The sequence below is a fragment of the Camelina sativa genome, chromosome 14, assembly GCF_000633955.1.
Source record: "Camelina sativa cultivar DH55 chromosome 14, Cs, whole genome shotgun sequence".
Lineage (NCBI taxonomy): Eukaryota > Viridiplantae > Streptophyta > Magnoliopsida > Brassicales > Brassicaceae > Camelina > Camelina sativa.
The window spans coordinates 3470206-3487339 of record NC_025698.1 but is presented as its reverse complement, the minus strand read 5'-3'; the positions used below and the strand labels follow the sequence as shown (position 1 = coordinate 3487339).

Sequence of the window (17134 nt, the reverse complement as noted above, 5' to 3'; positions counted from 1 at the left end):
TCAAATCGGCCTGAAAGCTATCGGCATTGGAACCGTGCGGATGCTGGACGGACTCTGGAGCCGTCGTTCCGGGGGGGGGGGAAATCCATAGCCAAGTTGATCCGGGGACATGTTGAGATCTTTTTCATTCAGATCAAGGACATCGATCGCCTTGACAGTCTCCTCAGCTTCGGCCTTTTTCTCGTCAATCTCCTTGATTTGCTCCGTCGGGATGATGGCCCCATTTTCGACCAAATATTGTACCGTTTCCTGTATCCCGGAAGCTTGGTTTAGCAGATCCTCCAGGGGACGAATTTTCTCCTGTTCGAGTAGATAGGCCTTAACCTTATCCAGTCGAGTCTGCGCTTTCATTGTTGTTCGCTCCACCTTCTCCCAACGATCTCGCCGGAGTCTCTTGACTTCAAAGTTGAGCTGAACCTTTAACCCGTCGCATGATTCCTGCAGTTCGTTCTTCTCTTCTTCGAGAGTAAGCGCTCGGGAGTTCAGTTCATTAATCTTCAGCTCGGAGCTGGCAATGATACCGTCTTTTTCGGCAACAAGCGCCTCGAGCTCTTTGATCCTCACATCCTTGGCGTCGCTGGCAATCCGGATTTGCTCTGCGCATTCTTTCACCTTTTCGAGCTCCAATCCAGATTTCTTACTGGATTTGGCACGCCTATCGTATAATTGAGTCAGCGTGTTCATCTTGGCGGCAGTCTGTAAACCCGAAGAACGTATGTCATTTCACCCATGGAAATTTCAAGCAAATTAAACGAAATGATAAAGCATACCATTAGGTGGCACTCGGCTACATCAAGGAACGCCTGTTTAAATTCAAGATCGTCCGCCGACGGAAGGATTCGACTGGAGGTTTTCAGGGTTCGGAAGAGCTCGCCCGAGGCTTCACGATTGGTCACCAGAGGATAGTCGCCGAAGTAATGATAGGAGAAGCGATCTGTTTTATCATTTCTCCTTTCCAGGCAAAATCGATCGGCAGATTCCAGTCCAGCTTCTTCCGCTGAGCGTTTACGGTTCACTACCGGTTGTGGCTCAGCGACTGGGTTTTTCCCGGTTTGCCTCTTTTTCTTCTTCCTTCTTTTGGAACCAGCTTCAACTTGCGGGACATCCTGTTCCTCGGTCGAAAGATTGGCATTCTCTAGGGCCAAAGGGAGAATATCTTCTTCCGCGACATCGATTGTGTTGACATTTTCTCCAGGATCCTGAGTAGGATCAACTTCGGTCTGGCCTGGGATGGGGTCGATTTCAGTTCGACCTTGAGATGGGCTGATATCAGCTTCAATGGCAGCCTGAGTGTCACGGCAAACTATCTGGAGATTGTCCGAATCAAGGACACGTGCCCCGGTAGGTTCCGCGGTTCGTCCTAGCGACCTAGCAAAACTTGGGAACGTCGTCCTGAGTTTGCCCATCGCTGTTTCAACACGTATACGGGTGATGAACTCCCACTGACGATTGTTTCCGGTTAATAGAGCGTCTCTAACGGGATGGTAGTTTGGAGCTAGCCGCGTCGCGCAGAATGGACGATCTGGAAACATGACACGACAAAGTTAAAACTGGTTAGAGGTGTCGAAGTCAATTAAAACATGCTGAAAATATAAAGTCTACCAGGATTTTCATTCCACACTCTCTGATGAATACCCAATGGGTTAGCGAGTGAGTACTGATCGACGCGGACATAGAAGTAGCGGTTCATCCACTTCTGGAATTTGCTCACTCTTTTACCAATAAGAAAATTGTGCGCCGGCCTCATATTCACTTCCCAGCGGTGTAAACTCTTTGACAATTTAAAATTGGATAGCTGTTCGAAACATTGAACTCCAATGTTAACCCCGACTTCGGCTGCTATAGTGAGGGCAGCCATAAAATTGCAAATAGCTCTGGGGACGAATTGGCAGATCGCTATCCTGCGTCTTTGGGCGTAGAGCGATATCAACGCAGGGATTGGGAATAGGAGGCGACATTCGGTAAAGTAACATTCGTATAGACATATGTACCCTTCCGGAGGGTTCCAAGGGCGTTGGTCCTCTCGAGGAATCAGAATTGTGACTTCGCTGTTGAATAAACCGCATGAGTTAAGCATGTCGTTCACGGTTTTGGACGAACTCAAACTCTTTTCACCACCAATCTGCCCTTTATGGTCAAATAAGGGCTCGATATCTTCGATCAAGAGTCCTAAGGGAACAAACCGATCTTCCTCTTGTGACAGTACGTCTTGAGTCAGTTCGGTGCTTTCCTCTTCAGGACGAACTGATGGCGGCGGTAATACTTGTGAAGATGAAGTTCCTGCAGAACAGCGAACAAGGCGTGGTGGGACTTCGGAAGCCGATCTACTCGACTCGCCGATCTGTGTGGTACGATCTGGGTCGAGAGTTTTCCGCCTGGAAGATCGACGAATTAGCTGTTCGCCCTCGACTTCTGGCGAAGAGATGGGTTCTGATGTGTTTGCCATATTCTGAGTTCGGAGAGTGCGGAAGAAAATCGGGACTAACAAAATAAATAGGAGAGAGATCGGAGCAGATTACCTTTCGTTGTTGACAGAAAATGAGAAATGACGAAAGGGGAAGCGTATTTATAGAGTCGAGCGGGTGGCAAACCTACGCAGAGCAATTATGACCTATGCGACTCTTCGAATTCCGGGCTAACTGATGTGATGTAAACGACACGTGCCGTCCGGACAATTCGCGGCGAAATGACGCGAGAATCCGGGTAAAATCAATTAAGTTTTTATGAATTAGATCGGATATTCTCTTCTCATAGTTCAAAATATTCGAATTAAATCTCGAATATTCGGAACTGGGGGGGACTAATTGTTGGTACGGGATTCAGCACCCCCGACATACCGAGCTAAACCAGAAATACTAATTGATTAGTTAACCGGGAAATCGGTTAAGGGCTTGATTAGGTCAACAAGAAGTCAGTTCGGCCAAAGTGTCACCTTGAAGAAGAAGGAGCCGACTTCCACTTCGGCACGGCGGCCGAATAAAGCAATGAGGCAGCTTTCCATATCTCACTTCGGCCGATAAGGAAAGTGAATATATATTGTAATCTTAGGACGTGTATAAAGGAGGAGTGATTTCTCCATTGTAAGGTATCCAGAATAAAATACAATAATTGAGTTCTCCTCTTGTTCTTAGCAATAAACCCTAATTCTTTTGAGTTCTACTTCTTTACTTTTAATTCCAAGGCTTAGATCTATTTTCTAGAGAGATAATTCTATTGAATTTGTTTCCCCCCTTAAACAAATTCATTGTGGAAACCTAGTTCCTACAATTACATATTGAAATTCAACATGTGAAGACTGTACATGCAAAGACATGTTTAGTACTAAAAACACTAGAAAATTTACAGTTGCCACTTAGCATTAAAAAAAAAAGTAAATTGCAACTGTCCATATATAGAACAAAACAGTCCAACCTAAGACTACAAAAGGTACAGATGAAAAATAAAGTCAACACAAAAAGATGTGATGTGAGTATAGCAAAACAAAAGGAAATGAAAATACCATGAGAAAGAAAAATGAATGTTCCTCCTACTAAGGAATGATCATGGTATTCTTGGTTACTTGAACATACAAACCAAACAAGCAACTATAAACACATAAAATATTGTATAACAACGAGTCCACCACAAGTAAAATAGGCCAGCAAATGACTTTATTTGAAACGTCAAATTTCACATCCTAAAAGACGAGTGCAGATACATAGGACCTAAAAAGGAAAGCTAATCTACACACCAGGAAATTTTATAACCTGATAGCTACTACACTTAAAATTGGCAAATTAATACATATTCCTAGTCTTGGAAACCCAAAATCTATATTACGATCGTCGTACATCACTGATCAAATCCACTAACATTAAAAATGATCAAATACAAAAATATAAAGAACGCAGAGATAATCAGAGATAATCAGATAAACATTGTAGAATATGATCGGAAATGTACCTAAACCTCGTCGGCACAAAATTGTTGAATTGTGTTTGTGTAGTTCGTTTCAAAATTGTGTTTGTGTAGCTCACGCTATTTTCAACCTGTACGGATGTACCAGTGTCAAAATAAAGTGAGAGAGGGAGTCGAAATAAAGTGAATTGGGCCTCCTAAACACTCAATTATGGGCCATATCTACTTATGGTCATCTCGGGTATATGTAAGCTCCGGATCGGGTCGGTTTGATTGATTTCAGTCAACTGCCGGTATGGTGGGTTGCGGTAGGTAGAGAATTGTTTGCCACACAAACGAACTACTGTACCCTCCACTTTGTTATTTTCTTGAGCTTGAAGTTCCAATTCGTAGACGCCATTGCTTAGAAAAAGTAGTAAAGTTGTATCGTCTCCTTCTACCAACAATCTGAAGAAGCCGATGTTAGCGGCTACTCAGCCGGCGCCTGCGACTGCACGAATGGCTCGATCTGGTCGTTCTGAATGGCAGAGCAGTTGCGCTATTCTAACAAGCAAGGTTGTTTCTCAAGAGCAATCTGAATCTTTACCGGTTCCTCCAGTTTCCGGCGGAGTTGATCACGTGCCTGCCGTTAACGGCAATCACAGCGCCGCACGAATGAATCTAGTTCCGATTGAGAAATCTGATAGCAATCCATTGGTCCTCCAGCAGCATCGTCAGAAGCCTCTCAGCATGTCGGATCTCTCACCGGCTCCGATGCACGGATCTAATCTACGTGTCGCGTATCAAGGTGTTCCCGGCGCTTACTCTGAAGCAGCCGCTGGTAAAGCTTATCCTAATTGCCAAACTGTACCTTGCGATCAATTTGAGGTAGCGTTTCAAGCGGTGGAGCTTTGGATCTCAGATCGCGCTGTTTTACCGGTTGAGAACTCCCTCGGCGGTTCTATTCACCGTAATTACGATCTTCTCCTCCGTCATCGTCTTCACATCGTCGGCGAAGTTCAGCTCCCTGTTCACCACTGTCTCTTGGCTCTTCCCGGTGTTCGCAAGGAGTTTCTCACGCGCGTGATCTCACACCCTCAAGGACTCGCTCAGTGCGAGCGCACGCTTACGAAGCTGGGACTCAATTTCGCACGTGAAGCCGTCGACGACACCGCAGGAGCCGCTGAGTTCATCGCCGCTAACAACCTCCGCGACACAGCCGCAATCGCGAGCGCACGCGCCGCTGAGATTTACGGTTTGGAGATTTTAGAAGACGGGATCCAAGACGACGCGAGTAACGTGACGCGCTTCGTGATGCTGGCGCGTGAGCCAATCATACCTAGAACTGATCGGCCGTTCAAAACTAGCATCGTCTTCGCTCACGATAAAGGCACGAGCGTGCTATACAAGGTACTCTCGGCTTTTGCCTTCAGAGACATCAGTTTGACGAAGATCGAATCGAGGCCGAATCATAACCGCCCGATAAGGCTTGTCGATGATGCTAACGTAGGGACGGCGAAGCATTTCGAGTACATGTTCTACGTCGACTTTGAGGCCTCCATGGCGGAGACGCGTGCTCAGAATGCGTTAGCCGAGGTTCAGGAGTTCACATCGTTCTTGCGTGTGCTGGGAAGTTATCCCATGGATATGACTCCTTGGTCACCATCATCATCATCATATACTCCATCATAACCATACTATGCAAGTGATACAAACTATCAGCCTGCAAGCTATACAAGTGTAAATGTAAATCTGTAGAAATAAAACGAAGTTTATATATGTTGATCCGTGTTGTAAATTTATAAAATTAGCTTGTACATTTTCATGCGGCAGCACTCGTACAAGTTCATTTGACTGATTTAACCATAAAAAAGGCTTGAATGGAAAAACAAAATTCCTTAGAGAACAGATTTGAAAGTTTTGAAAACATAGGATAATATGTCACATTCCTATTAAAAAATAATCGCTAGTTAAAAAATTAGTGTAAATAAGACGTCATAAATTTTTCTTAGTCTCCTTACCATAATCCATAGTTTCACGAAACATTTGTGTAAGTTACTCGATTTACGTACTTTGGAGGCAAGCCCATAGTCCAACAAGACTGACACACATATTTAGTAATTATATATGTACTACAAGATTGGTGGTTGAGGAACAAAACAATGCCGATTAAGAGGATGATTATGGTGGGTGTCTTCGTGACATGACGTTGATGATGTATGATGAAATGTGGGGTTAGGGGAAGGTGAGGAGTTGGTAAACGTAATAAGGGTTTGGGGATAATCCATCATTTTTGTCGGTATTGTTATGACTTCGTCTTGTCCTTATGGACCAGCCGGTCATAAATCATCGAATCCATCATGATTTACAAAGTATGCTTATATCGTATTTCCAAATATATATATTTTAGATATATCTACTCGATTCTTTGAATTGGAGAAAAATGTTCATGAGACTGGTTTGCCCGAGAGGTTATGGGGGAAGACTTATTCTGCACTTAGTGCACGTGGGTTCGAACCCCTCTTCCAAAATTTTATTTCCAATTAGTTTTCAAAAACATTAAAGAAATGCGTCTGCCGGGAGTCGAACCCGGGTCTATTGCTTGGAAGGCAATTATCCTAACCGTTGGACTACAAACGCTTTTGTCTTGACTTAATATAATGTTTAATTAAATCTTTATAACATGGATATATTATGTATATAGACAAATTAATTAACATCGCTTAATTTTTAGGGGTGGTATTGTATTCTAATTTTTGAAGAGTTCAACAAAATCATTAAAAGTGAATAAGTGAAAGATTGTTAAAATTGATAGAGAGTTTTGTTGATTAGTTTTCTAAAATTTTGTAAAATCCTCCAAACAATTCCTGTATTTTTGTGATATTTTCCATGATTTTATTTTGTAAAAAAAGTGTCTAAAACCATGAACCAATAAAATAATAAATGAACTCATTAATAATCCTAAATTATTTTGTTTTAATTGAATAACACAAAAATTTTAATGACTTTATAAAAGTCTGAATCCAATAACTCAAATTTGTTAAGATTTTAAATGATTTTTTACAAATCACAAACTAATAACACTAAACTTTGACAGAGTTTAACAAAATTTTGATCTAATAACAATAGATTTTACATAACATTTAAAAATTTTAAAACTCTTTTCAAATCTTAATTTTATTGATTATTAACTTATTATGACTTACCAAAAAAGTTGGATGTCAAATGATTATTAACTGATTATTAACTTATTATGACTTACCAAAAATCTTGGCTGGCTTGTTTTGTCTTTGAATATCCCCTTAACCTTTATTGTAATAATACACTAATCGCACTCTAGCTTGTGGTTTTAAAATGATATGATAGAGACTGTTTTTTTGGACATTATTATATGAAAATGATATGAGAGAAACTGTTTGTTGGCCTTATAAATTGAGTAAAGCATATAACCAAAGTGGAGAGAGGGAGAAGCTAATTAAGAGGGAGATAAAAAGATGGGTGGAGAAGAAGAGGGATCAGGAGATAGAGAAAAAAGAGGGGAAGAAGTTGATGCCGGTTCTCTATTCGTCCTTAAATCCAAAGGTACGTATCCATATGTTATGCAAATTAATTAATCTATAATAGATACACGTTATATAGATCATATCATATAACACAACAAGAAAATATTTGATGATGGAAACTAGGGACATGGTGGCACTGCGGATTCCACTTGACGACGTCGATAGTGGCGCCGCCGCTACTAAGTCTGCCGTACGCTTTCAAGTTCTTAGGATGGATCGCGGGGATATCATGTCTGGTGGGAGGAGCAGCCATCACTTTCTACTCCTACACACTTCTTTCGCTAACCCTCCAACACCATGCTTCCCACGGCCATCGTTACCTCCGCTTCCGTGACATGGCCCACCACATCCTCGGTAATTCTCTTTTTGACCTTTCCGTTAATAATCATGTTTATCTTTCTAATTTTGATCTGTAATTATAGACTTACGTGTCNATTTGATCTGTAATTATAGACTTGCGTGTCTATAAGGAAAACCAGAAAAAAAAATCATTCATATTTTATACTGCTTTATGATATGGGATGATTCGTACCATATTATCGGGAGTCGGATCAAAAAGTTGACCATTCCACTCCTAGCAATTATTATTTCTCTTTCTCGCCACGTGCTCATATCAAGTCTTTTATTACGTTTGTTTGCTATCTGTCTTTTTTCTGTTCTCTTGTTAATTTCACTAATGCTGAGGTATGTAAGTGGATGTATCCACCGTTGTATCCCAATGTACTGTTGTTTTGATATACATTAATAAAACAAGACTTGAGAAAAAAAAAAAAAAAAACAATTTCTTTCGAATAAAATTTCAGCTTAAAAATATTGTGTTTCGATGAAAAAAGGCAATATCCTACGTAAGGTTGAATAGATCCGACCTGCTTTAGAAAGTAAGATTTTCTTGAAAAGTTCAGAATCTAAAGTGGATCCACATATACACGAAATTTAGTGTCATGCATTGATTTGGTCAGTTTTCAGTAGTGTGTACACCAATAATTTGAGGGATTTATCATTTATAGAATTATAAGCATGCATGTAGCTATGTAAGATTATAATCTACCTCCTGACTTAAATTTTGCTTACTTTAGATCCTTTTAGTTTCGTCTTAATTAAAACAACTCCTGGGGTGTGTTTGAATAAAGGTCCGAAATGGGGGAGGTACTACGTGGGACCGATACAAATGGCGGTGTGCTATGGTGTGGTTATTGCCAATGCGCTTCTTGGAGGCCAATGCCTTAAGGCAATGTATTTGGTAATGCAGCCGAATGGGGAAATGAAACTCTTTGAGTTTGTTATTATTTTCGGAGCTTTGCTTTTGGTTTTGGCACAAATCCCATCCTTTCACTCTCTACGACACATTAACTTCTTCTCTCTCCTCCTATGCCTTCTCTATAGTGCTTCCGCCTCTGCTGCCTCCATCTACATTGGTACTCTTCTTTACTAAACCTATCTTACTGGCTCTTAAAAATTTCAAAGCTAATTTAGTAAGATGAATAATCCAATATTTCTTTTGAATATCAGGAAAAACATCAGATACACCAGAGAAGGATTATACATTAGTTGGTGACCAAGAAACTAAAGTGTTTGGAATCTTTAATGCCATAGCCATCATTGCCACTACATACGGCAATGGCATTATACCCGAAATTCAGGTTTCATTTTCATTTTCTTGGTTTCTTTCTAAAGTAGAACACCACCACTTTAGTATTTGATATATAAAATCTTCTTGTATTCTTTGCAATACAGGCAACAATAGCGGCGCCAGTGAAAGAAAAAATGTTGAAAGGATTGTGTATGTGTTACATTATAGTGATAATGACATTCTTCACTGTAGCCATAACAGGCTATTGGGCGTTTGGTAATAAAGCCAATGGACTTATCTTCACTAATTTCTTAAATCTCGAGACGAACCATTATTTAGTTCCTACTGGGTTTATTTTTCTCATCAATCTCTTCACCGTTCTTCAACTTTCGGCTGTTGCTGTGGTAAATAAGTCTACATAATCATTTTACATACATTTGTTTTCACATGTAAAGTTACTAATTTTGAGTTATATATATATATATATATATATATGCAGGTATACCTACAGCCTATAAACGATATATTAGAAAGTGTAATCAGTGATCCAAGAAAGAAAGAATTCTCTATGCGCAATGTCATCCCTCGACTAGCTGCACGTTCCCTCTTCGTCGCGGTGGCTACAATCGTGGCGGCAATGCTTCCGTTTTTTGGAGATGTGAACTCCTTGTTAGGTGCTTTCGGTTTTATACCTCTGGACTTTGTTCTACCAGTAGTGTTCTTCAACTTCACGTTCAAGCCATCTAAAAAGAGTTTCATATTTTGGATCAACACTTTGATAGCCGTGGTTTTTTCTATTCTAGGGGTGATTGCTATGGTCGCGGCGGTTAGACAGATTATTATGGATGCCAGTACGTATAAGCTGTTTGCCGATGTGTAATATAAAACATACAAACTTGCAACGTGAGTGAGATTGTTATTGTATTAGTAAAGTTTAAAACCTCATTATACATATACATATTCGTATAATTTTAATGTTTTAAATGAAATTTGTTCCGACAAAATAAATATCTAGAAAGACTAGAATTGATAAATCACACAATAATCAATTCAGATTGGGAATATGAACATTTGAATCTTGGAAACCCAAAGATAATATACACACCTACATAAATATAATACTACGAAAGAAAGGCCAAAGTTGGGAATGCGGCTAAACCGGGTTAAAATCACGGTTCGACCGGCTTATCCAACAAAAATATTTGGTTTAAGATTGTAGGCTGGTTTTTAATTTCAAACGTGTTGGTTCGGTTTGCCTGAAACAAGCAAGCCTTTTTTTCACAACCCAGTTTCTTCTTGTAGCTGCTGCTTTAACAACGAACCAAATAGGGTTTAAGCTCTTGTAAAAACATGGCGACGACTTTGAATCGATTTCTGAAGCATAGATCACTCTCTGCTCTCTCGTATCGAAACCAGCATCAAGGACTCTTCATCTCCACTCGCTATGACTCTCTCCCTTCGCAAATGCCATCTCTTCGATCAACCACCCGCTCGTTCCTCGATTTTTACAAGGTCTCATTCATTACTCAGGAATTTTTTCAATTTCGCTTTATCGGAAGTAACGGTGACTGACTATTATCTATCGATGCTGTGTTTTTTTGGATTTGGGCAGTTTGGGAACAAGAAAGCAATTGAGGATGAACGTGCTAGACTGTAAGCTTTCCCCTTTATTTAGTTTCGATTCGATTCGTTTTTTAGGGGTTTTTTCACCATTGAAGTCTGATTTGGCTCTCAGTTGTGGAGATATATATATATATATATATATATATATTGTCTCAATGAGAAGTTAATTAGTGGAGTATGATGTGGTTTAGGGCAGTAATGATGAGATGAATCGGGGATACTTTGCTGATATGAAAGAATTCAAGGATCATGGCGGTAAGGTATAAATAATGATGCTACTTCTTTCAATCTGTTCTCTTAAATTGGTGTTTCTATAGGACTTAGGAGTCACAATCAAAGATCCCAGATTCTGTGTTTAGTTTTAATGGGTGGATTGCTTTCACTAGCTATAGATTATATCGTACATTTCTGTTGTTTGGCTTCGCTTTTATTAAAACTCAGTTTCAGATTTTCTTTGTCCTTGGCTATGCTTGATTTAGATACTGTAGCTTGTAAGGAGCTTTATATTGGCTTTATGAAGTTCCTCAACTGTCCACTGGTGTTTTTTTTTTTTTTGCAGATAGCAGCTGCAGATAAAACTCTAAATCCTGCTGTTTCAGCCATGAAATTTCCGGCATTAGCAGTGACTTTCTCTAATGGAGAAAGCCTGACGTTGCCTGTTACTCCCAACAGCAATGAGGTTAACACAGAGGATTTGGCTGTTCCAAAAGTTTCATTGGTGTGCCTGTCTTTCAGAGCAAGCTCTCAGGTACAGAAAATTCCACCTCGTTTTCGTTAAATACTTCAAAGGAACCAAAAAAAAAAATGTTTGGTTAACCTTTTTGAAGAGTGCTGTAGCATTGACTGATGTGTTGCTTGTTAAGCGTAGTAAGCAATGGTTGATAAGTATGATCTTATAACACAGCTTGTCTTATGTTGCTACTGGGTTGTCGTTGTTTTATCTGACAGGAAATGATCAGCTCGTGGAGCAAACCATTTCTTGAATCGTTTGGCAACAGGGAAGATCTTCAGTTGTTTGAGGTACTGATCCTGAATTGTTTTGTCATATGTAGATCAGATTTTAAAACCTGCACAAGTGCTTTTTTTTTTGGCTGCTATTTTTTTTTCTCTCATTCTTCAGGAAAACTTGTTCCCTTGTATTAGGTATCATTTATAGACAAATGGCTCCTGGGCTTTCCCCCCATAAAAAAACTACTTCTCCGGGTCTTGCAAAAACCTAACAACAGTGAGAACAATGTCCTCCAGAGGCAGGCTGTATACGCATTTGGGGACCATTATCACTTCCGTAAACAAATCAAAGTTTTGAACCTTCTCACTGGGTACAGAAAATCTCCCTCTACCTTATCAAGTTAAGAATGCATAGCATTTATGTAACCTTTCTGATATCTCTATTGCACACGCTTGTTTATGTTTCAGGTATATTCTTCTACTCGACAAATCCGGGAGAATAAGATGGCAAGGTTTTGGAACAGCAACTCCAGAGGAAGTGTCTCAACTTCTCTCTTGCACCTCCTCACTTCTCTTGAAAGATCAATGAGAGGTAACCAAACTGCTCTCTCTCTTTAACCATTTAAGTCATAAGACTACCAATTCCCTTTTACGCCTATTATTATCAGAAATTGTACAGCATGAGCAGGAATATGTTTAGTGTATAAAATATTGTTCTATAGTGGAGAGTTTCTATGAACTATGAAGCACCTTCCTGATATAGTTTCCCGTACGAAAATATAAAATCTAAGTGTCTTTGTTTCTGTCACATGTCTAGATTGCTGCTTAAACCGGAGACCATCTCAAAAGACTAGTGCTCCTCCTTTACTGGTATGAAGGATGTCGAAGAATTAACTTTCAGAAGGCCACACAGAAGACAATAAAATATCTCCTATCTTTCGTTTTTCTTTTCAGTTTGATTCGATTGATGTTAGCGGCACTTTCGAAGCAATGGAGGTCATACTCACTCTTCACTTGTTTCCATTTTTTTTATCCTTGCATGTTGTACACATATGAGTATTGAGTGACCTAAATTTTGTTTCTTATATAATTGGAGTTAAGTTGGAAACAAAACAAAACCAAACCATCTGGTTCTTCGTAGAGAAGTTCATTTAATTTGGTTAGAAACAAAGCCGTTGTCGTAGACTTTGGAGTGAGGTGGTGAAGTCAATGGTCGGTCAACGGCACTTAGATGCGTCATATAGGCTGAGCACTGACACATTAATTACATCAGTCAATCTTGCAACTGTAATAATACTCAGCATTTTTTTTATCCAGTAACCAGTTTTGAAAATTGAACTTAAGAAATCATAATTAGCAAAATACCAAATTTTAAAACACGGCAAAAAAAAAAATAATAACTCAAAACATAAAAGGATAAATTATGGAAAGCTTCATTCCATATTTAATTAAATAAATCACCAAAATGTGAAAAACTTTAGAACTGTCATCAGAATATATCAGAACGTTTCAATTGGCGGCTTTCTCTCTCTCTCTCTCTCTCTCTCTTTCAGGAAGAGAAAGTTTCGAACTCGAGAAATGGCGGTGGATACTCCTGCTGGAGTAATCGTCATCGCTGCCGTGTTTTTACAAGCTGCCGCAACCATGGTAGTATGCGGTCCCGACGCGGTTCTGAAGCTGGAGAGATTGATACCGCCGAACCACGAACTTGGTCTGACTGAGCTCAGGGCTTTTGATTCAGCTCGCCATGGAAGGTTATTGCAGTCTCCCGTCGGCGGCGTTGTTAATTTTCCGGTTGATGGAGCCTCCGATCCGTTTCTCGTTGGGTACTACTGTTGTTACCCATTTGCTTATGCACACTTTTTCGATTCCAATTTTCGATTTTTTTTTTTGGTTTCCAAAGATAAAAATCACTTTTTTTCTTTTCGAACCGTAGTAGAGTCACCGGACTTGGGTTTGAAAACTTGTCTCCCAACAAAATTGAATCGACCGAACTAATTTATTCCCGGGTAGGCTGGAGTAATGAGATTCGATTCTGTTTTCAAGATATATGAACTTTTGCTTATTGGCTTGTGAAGCTTCTAAATCTAATTCAGCTACATTCTAGGATATGTGTTCAATTTGGAATAGGAATAACTTTGACTCTGTCTTTTTTTGACTCTTGTCCATTCCTATTTTAGAATCTTGTTGTCATAATTCCCTTTCATGACAGGCTTTACTATACAAAGGTTAAACTTGGGACACCCCCGAGAGAATTTAATGTTCAAATTGACACTGGAAGTGATGTTTTATGGGTTAGCTGCACTTCCTGCAACGGCTGCCCCAAGACCAGTGAACTACAAGTATAACTCTTTCTAATTTTCCTTTCTAGCATTCTAACCCATGCCCTTGGTCTTAATCTTTCTGACGAGGTACATGTATATGATTATCTTTTTTTTGCCTCTCCTTCCAGATTCAGCTAAGTTTCTTCGACCCTGGAATTTCATCCTCAGCTTCGTTAGTTTCATGTTCAGACAGGAGATGTTACTCAAATTTCCAGACAGAATCGGGCTGTGCTCCCAACAATCTTTGTTCCTATTCGTTCAAGTATGGTGATGGAAGTGGCACTTCTGGTTACTACATCTCAGATTTCATGTCCTTTGATACTGTTATCACCAGTACATTGGCTATCAATTCCTCGGCTCCCTTTGTCTTCGGGTAAACTACCACAATATAACCGTGTGCATTTTAAATCTCCTTTCAATAATGATGATTTCCTTAGAGAATATGGTGCATTGCCTTCTCTGGAAACTTAAGTGATGCCTGCATGTATCATGTATGATAACCACACTTGGTCTTTAATATGATCTAACTTCCATTCATCTTTTCTGTACTTGTTCAACTTTCAAAATATGTGATGCTTGTCTTCAATATTGGCTAACAGGTGTAGTAATTTACAAACTGGAGATTTACAGAGGCCGAGGAGAGCAGTAGATGGCATCTTTGGGTTAGGACAAGGGAGCTTATCTGTAATTTCACAGCTTGCTGTGCAAGGACTTGCACCACGAGTATTCTCTCACTGTCTCAAGGGAGATAAAAGCGGTGGAGGTATAATGGTTTTAGGTCAAATTAAGAGGCCAGATACTGTCTATACCCCCCTTGTTCCATCACAGTGAGTTCTTAATCTTTCTGTTATACACTTGAACTCGTATAATCTTACGTAAATAAAAGCACCGTTTAAATCTTGTGGGTACTTAACATCACGATGTATCAAACTTCTATGGTTAGAGTAGAATTCCCAGGAATTGTTTTCATAAGACAAGGAGGTAGACCCAGGGTTTAACTGATGATCATCATAGTCACTATTCAGATATAAATGCGGGATTTGTTACAATTTTTTGCTATCTCATTCTGCTGTAGGAACCATATGATCCAGAAATAGACATTTTGTATCTGCACATATAGAAAGAAAATGTAGCTTGTTTATCTTGGGATAGGAAAACTAAAATATATAAACGCACGTCTTGATTCAGATAATATATACTGCAAACAAATTTCAGGCCACATTATAATGTGAACCTGCAGAGCATTGCTGTAAACGGTCAGGTCTTACCGATAGATCCATCTGTATTCACAATAGCCACTGGTGATGGGACGATAATTGATACAGGGACGACTCTTGCTTATCTTCCCGACGAAGCTTATAGTCCATTTATCCAAGCTGTGAGTGTTTTTTTCTTCATCAGTTCACCTTTAGGTTTTCCAATCATCATACCCTATTTGCCATATTCTGTCTAGTTTTTGCCATTGTTGAAGTATCTGACCTCAAGTGTTATATTTTAAAAGATGAGATTACATTCCAATTTCGACGATATATGTTATTGTAATTTGTACCTTGTACAAGAAAGAAGATTTATAAACTGTTCAACCTGCAGATTGCAAATGCTGTTTCGCAATACGGGCGTCCCATTACCTATGAGAGTTACCAGTGCTTTGATATCACAGCTGGGTAAAGTTCCTCTCATGTGTATGTATGTATATATAAAAAGCTGTTATCTCTCATGCTTAAGTGCTAAAAAGATTTGAATCTGTTATACAGTGACATTGATGTCTTTCCCGAAGTTAGTTTGAGCTTTGCTGGTGGTGCATCAATGGTCTTAAGACCGCGTGGGTATCTTCAGATATTTTCTAGTGTAAGCATATTTATGCACTTACACACTACTTCAAATGTTGACTTCTAGTGTGTCAATGACAAGCTTTGAAATTTTTAGCTGTTCAACTCTTAGTATAGGTCTACTGTATATAGCCTAAGACTAAATCTAGCAAATTAGAGCTGTTAGGAGTTTTTGAGAGAGAAGTTTAGTGAGGGCTGGGTTTATACGGATGTATACAATGATAATATCAAGCACTCGCCAAACATTAGTGCCAAGAAAAACTTGATCTATAGATAGTTCTCTTGTATTTAGTCTCAACCCTTGGCTAAACATTATCTATTAGTGCCAAGAAAAACTTTGATGTGTTTTGTTTTGCTATCATCAGTCAGGAAGTTCAATATGGTGCATTGGTTTCCAGAGAATGTCGCATCGCCGTATAACAATTCTTGGAGGTAACGACTCGAGTTATTATTATTTGTATCAAGTGAAATTGAAACAGTGCAACTAATTTTCTCAATGGTGGATTTCTTTGCAGATTTGGTTCTGAAGGACAAAGTGGTGGTCTACGATCTAGTTCACCAAAGGATTGGATGGTCAGAATACGACTGTGAGTGTGTTTTCTAATATTACGGCAAAGCAATCAACGTACATTGGAGTACGATGCAGATAATGAAATTGCATTACAGGTTCTCTGGAGGTGAACGTTTCAGCGTCAAGAGGGGGACGAAGCAAAGACGTTATAAACACTGGACAGTGGAGAGAGAACGGTTCGGAGAGTTTGAAAAGAAGTTATCACCTGTTACAAGTAGTAACATTACTTGTCCATCTTTTTGCGCGCTTCTTGTAGCTTCTACTAGCATTCACATCAACCCACTGTGGTCGGACTTTTGTAATCTTATTTATTACAGTAATTTTAACACAGAGATGTATCACTAATTAAATTTCGACTTTTTGGCCACCACCGACTGATAGCACCAATGAGGCAAGACGAATATGAAAACAATTAGGTATACTTGCCCGGTGTAAAGCAACAAACACATACTCTCAAAAATTGATGTAACCAAAGTTCACATTCACAACAAGTCAATAATTTAGCTATAGTTTTAAAATATGATAGTCACGTGAACAATCAGATTGATAATAATTGCGAGTGGAAGAAAGAATATGACACATAACGAAAACATTAATTTNGGGGGGGGGGGGGGGGGGGGGGGCGAGTATAGGTCTAATGTACAAGCGGTGAGAGTAGGGGAAGGTATTATATAGTAATGCCTCCTCCCTTTGATCACTCAGTCACTCACTCCCCCACATGTCCCTTTAAATATCAATCTCTCGTTTCTTTCTTTTTTGGAATCTCTCTTCCACCCATTGTTATCTCCTCCTTGATCACGCGATTTTTTTTTTTTTTTTTTTTTTTTTTG

The 17134-nt window shown here is 39.5% G+C and overlaps 5 protein-coding genes and 1 non-coding gene across 7 annotated transcripts; 4 read left to right on the top strand and 2 right to left on the bottom strand.

Annotated features, from left to right (window-relative positions):
* Positions 1-2446, bottom strand: LOC104743183 (uncharacterized protein At3g60930, chloroplastic-like). Its single transcript, XM_010464296.2, has 3 exons — positions 1603-2446; positions 771-1522; positions 1-696 (listed from the first exon to the last, which is right to left on the bottom strand). The coding sequence occupies exons 1-3, from the start codon at positions 2444-2446 to the stop codon at positions 1-3; spliced, it is 2292 nt and encodes a 763-aa protein (XP_010462598.1).
* LOC104739408 (arogenate dehydratase/prephenate dehydratase 6, chloroplastic-like) lies at positions 3790-5708 on the top strand. Its single transcript, XM_010459755.2, has one exon. The coding sequence runs from the start codon at positions 4357-4359 to the stop codon at positions 5566-5568; it is 1212 nt and encodes a 403-aa protein (XP_010458057.1). The 5' UTR covers positions 3790-4356; the 3' UTR covers positions 5569-5708.
* TRNAG-UCC lies at positions 6445-6516 on the bottom strand. Its single transcript has one exon. It is a non-coding gene; the product is annotated as a tRNA-Gly (tRNA).
* LOC104739407 (GABA transporter 1-like) lies at positions 7297-9998 on the top strand. The gene is made up of 6 exons (XM_010459754.2): positions 7297-7458; positions 7563-7793; positions 8570-8854; positions 8949-9079; positions 9174-9413; positions 9509-9998. The coding sequence occupies exons 1-6, from the start codon at positions 7371-7373 to the stop codon at positions 9887-9889; spliced, it is 1356 nt and encodes a 451-aa protein (XP_010458056.1). The 5' UTR covers positions 7297-7370; the 3' UTR covers positions 9890-9998.
* LOC104739406 (mitochondrial ATPase complex subunit ATP10) lies at positions 10278-12665 on the top strand. 2 transcript variants are annotated; one of them, XM_010459752.2, is made up of 8 exons: positions 10278-10521; positions 10622-10662; positions 10829-10892; positions 11192-11380; positions 11581-11652; positions 11776-11951; positions 12049-12172; positions 12398-12665. In XM_010459752.2, the coding sequence occupies exons 1-7, from the start codon at positions 10360-10362 to the stop codon at positions 12167-12169; spliced, it is 825 nt and encodes a 274-aa protein (XP_010458054.1). In that variant the 5' UTR covers positions 10278-10359; the 3' UTR covers positions 12170-12172; positions 12398-12665. The 2 variants fall into 2 exon arrangements, with proteins under 2 accessions (XP_010458054.1, XP_010458055.1); XM_010459753.2 differs by having other exon boundaries at positions 10474-10521; positions 10824-10892.
* On the top strand, positions 13086-16674 carry LOC104739405 (aspartic proteinase-like protein 2). The gene is made up of 10 exons (XM_010459751.2): positions 13086-13406; positions 13793-13922; positions 14033-14277; positions 14504-14731; positions 15120-15282; positions 15495-15568; positions 15659-15752; positions 16099-16165; positions 16249-16320; positions 16400-16674. Exons 1-10 carry the CDS (start codon positions 13159-13161, stop codon positions 16558-16560), a joined length of 1482 nt encoding a protein of 493 aa, XP_010458053.1. The 5' UTR covers positions 13086-13158; the 3' UTR covers positions 16561-16674.

Bases quoted from the DNA above. Each gene is read 5' to 3' on its own strand.
- LOC104739407 (XM_010459754.2), top strand. From the start codon at position 7,371: ATGGGTGGAGAAGAAGAGGGATCAGGAGATAGAGAAAAAAGAGGGGAA. The intron at 7,459-7,562 runs GTACGTATCCAT...GATGGAAACTAG, and splicing joins ATTCGTCCTTAAATCCAAAG to GGACATGGTGGCACTGCGGA. The intron at 9,080-9,173 runs GTTTCATTTTCA...TTTGCAATACAG, and splicing joins GCATTATACCCGAAATTCAG to GCAACAATAGCGGCGCCAGT.
- LOC104743183 (XM_010464296.2), bottom strand. From the start codon at position 2,446: ATGGCAAACACATCAGAACCCATCTCTTCGCCAGAAGTCGAGGGCGAA. The intron at 1,523-1,602 runs GTAGACTTTATA...TCATGTTTCCAG, and splicing joins AGTGTGGAATGAAAATCCTG to ATCGTCCATTCTGCGCGACG. The intron at 697-770 runs GTATGCTTTATC...TCGGGTTTACAG, and splicing joins TAGCCGAGTGCCACCTAATG to ACTGCCGCCAAGATGAACAC.
- LOC104739406 (XM_010459752.2), top strand. From the start codon at position 10,360: ATGGCGACGACTTTGAATCGATTTCTGAAGCATAGATCACTCTCTGCT. The intron at 11,653-11,775 runs GTACTGATCCTG...CCCTTGTATTAG, and splicing joins AAGATCTTCAGTTGTTTGAG to GTATCATTTATAGACAAATG. The intron at 11,952-12,048 runs GTACAGAAAATC...TTTATGTTTCAG, and splicing joins GTTTTGAACCTTCTCACTGG to GTATATTCTTCTACTCGACA.
- LOC104739405 (XM_010459751.2), top strand. From the start codon at position 13,159: ATGGCGGTGGATACTCCTGCTGGAGTAATCGTCATCGCTGCCGTGTTT. The intron at 15,569-15,658 runs GTAAAGTTCCTC...TCTGTTATACAG, and splicing joins TGCTTTGATATCACAGCTGG to TGACATTGATGTCTTTCCCG. The intron at 15,753-16,098 runs GTAAGCATATTT...TGCTATCATCAG, and splicing joins ATCTTCAGATATTTTCTAGT to TCAGGAAGTTCAATATGGTG.
- LOC104739408 (XM_010459755.2), top strand. From the start codon at position 4,357: ATGTTAGCGGCTACTCAGCCGGCGCCTGCGACTGCACGAATGGCTCGA.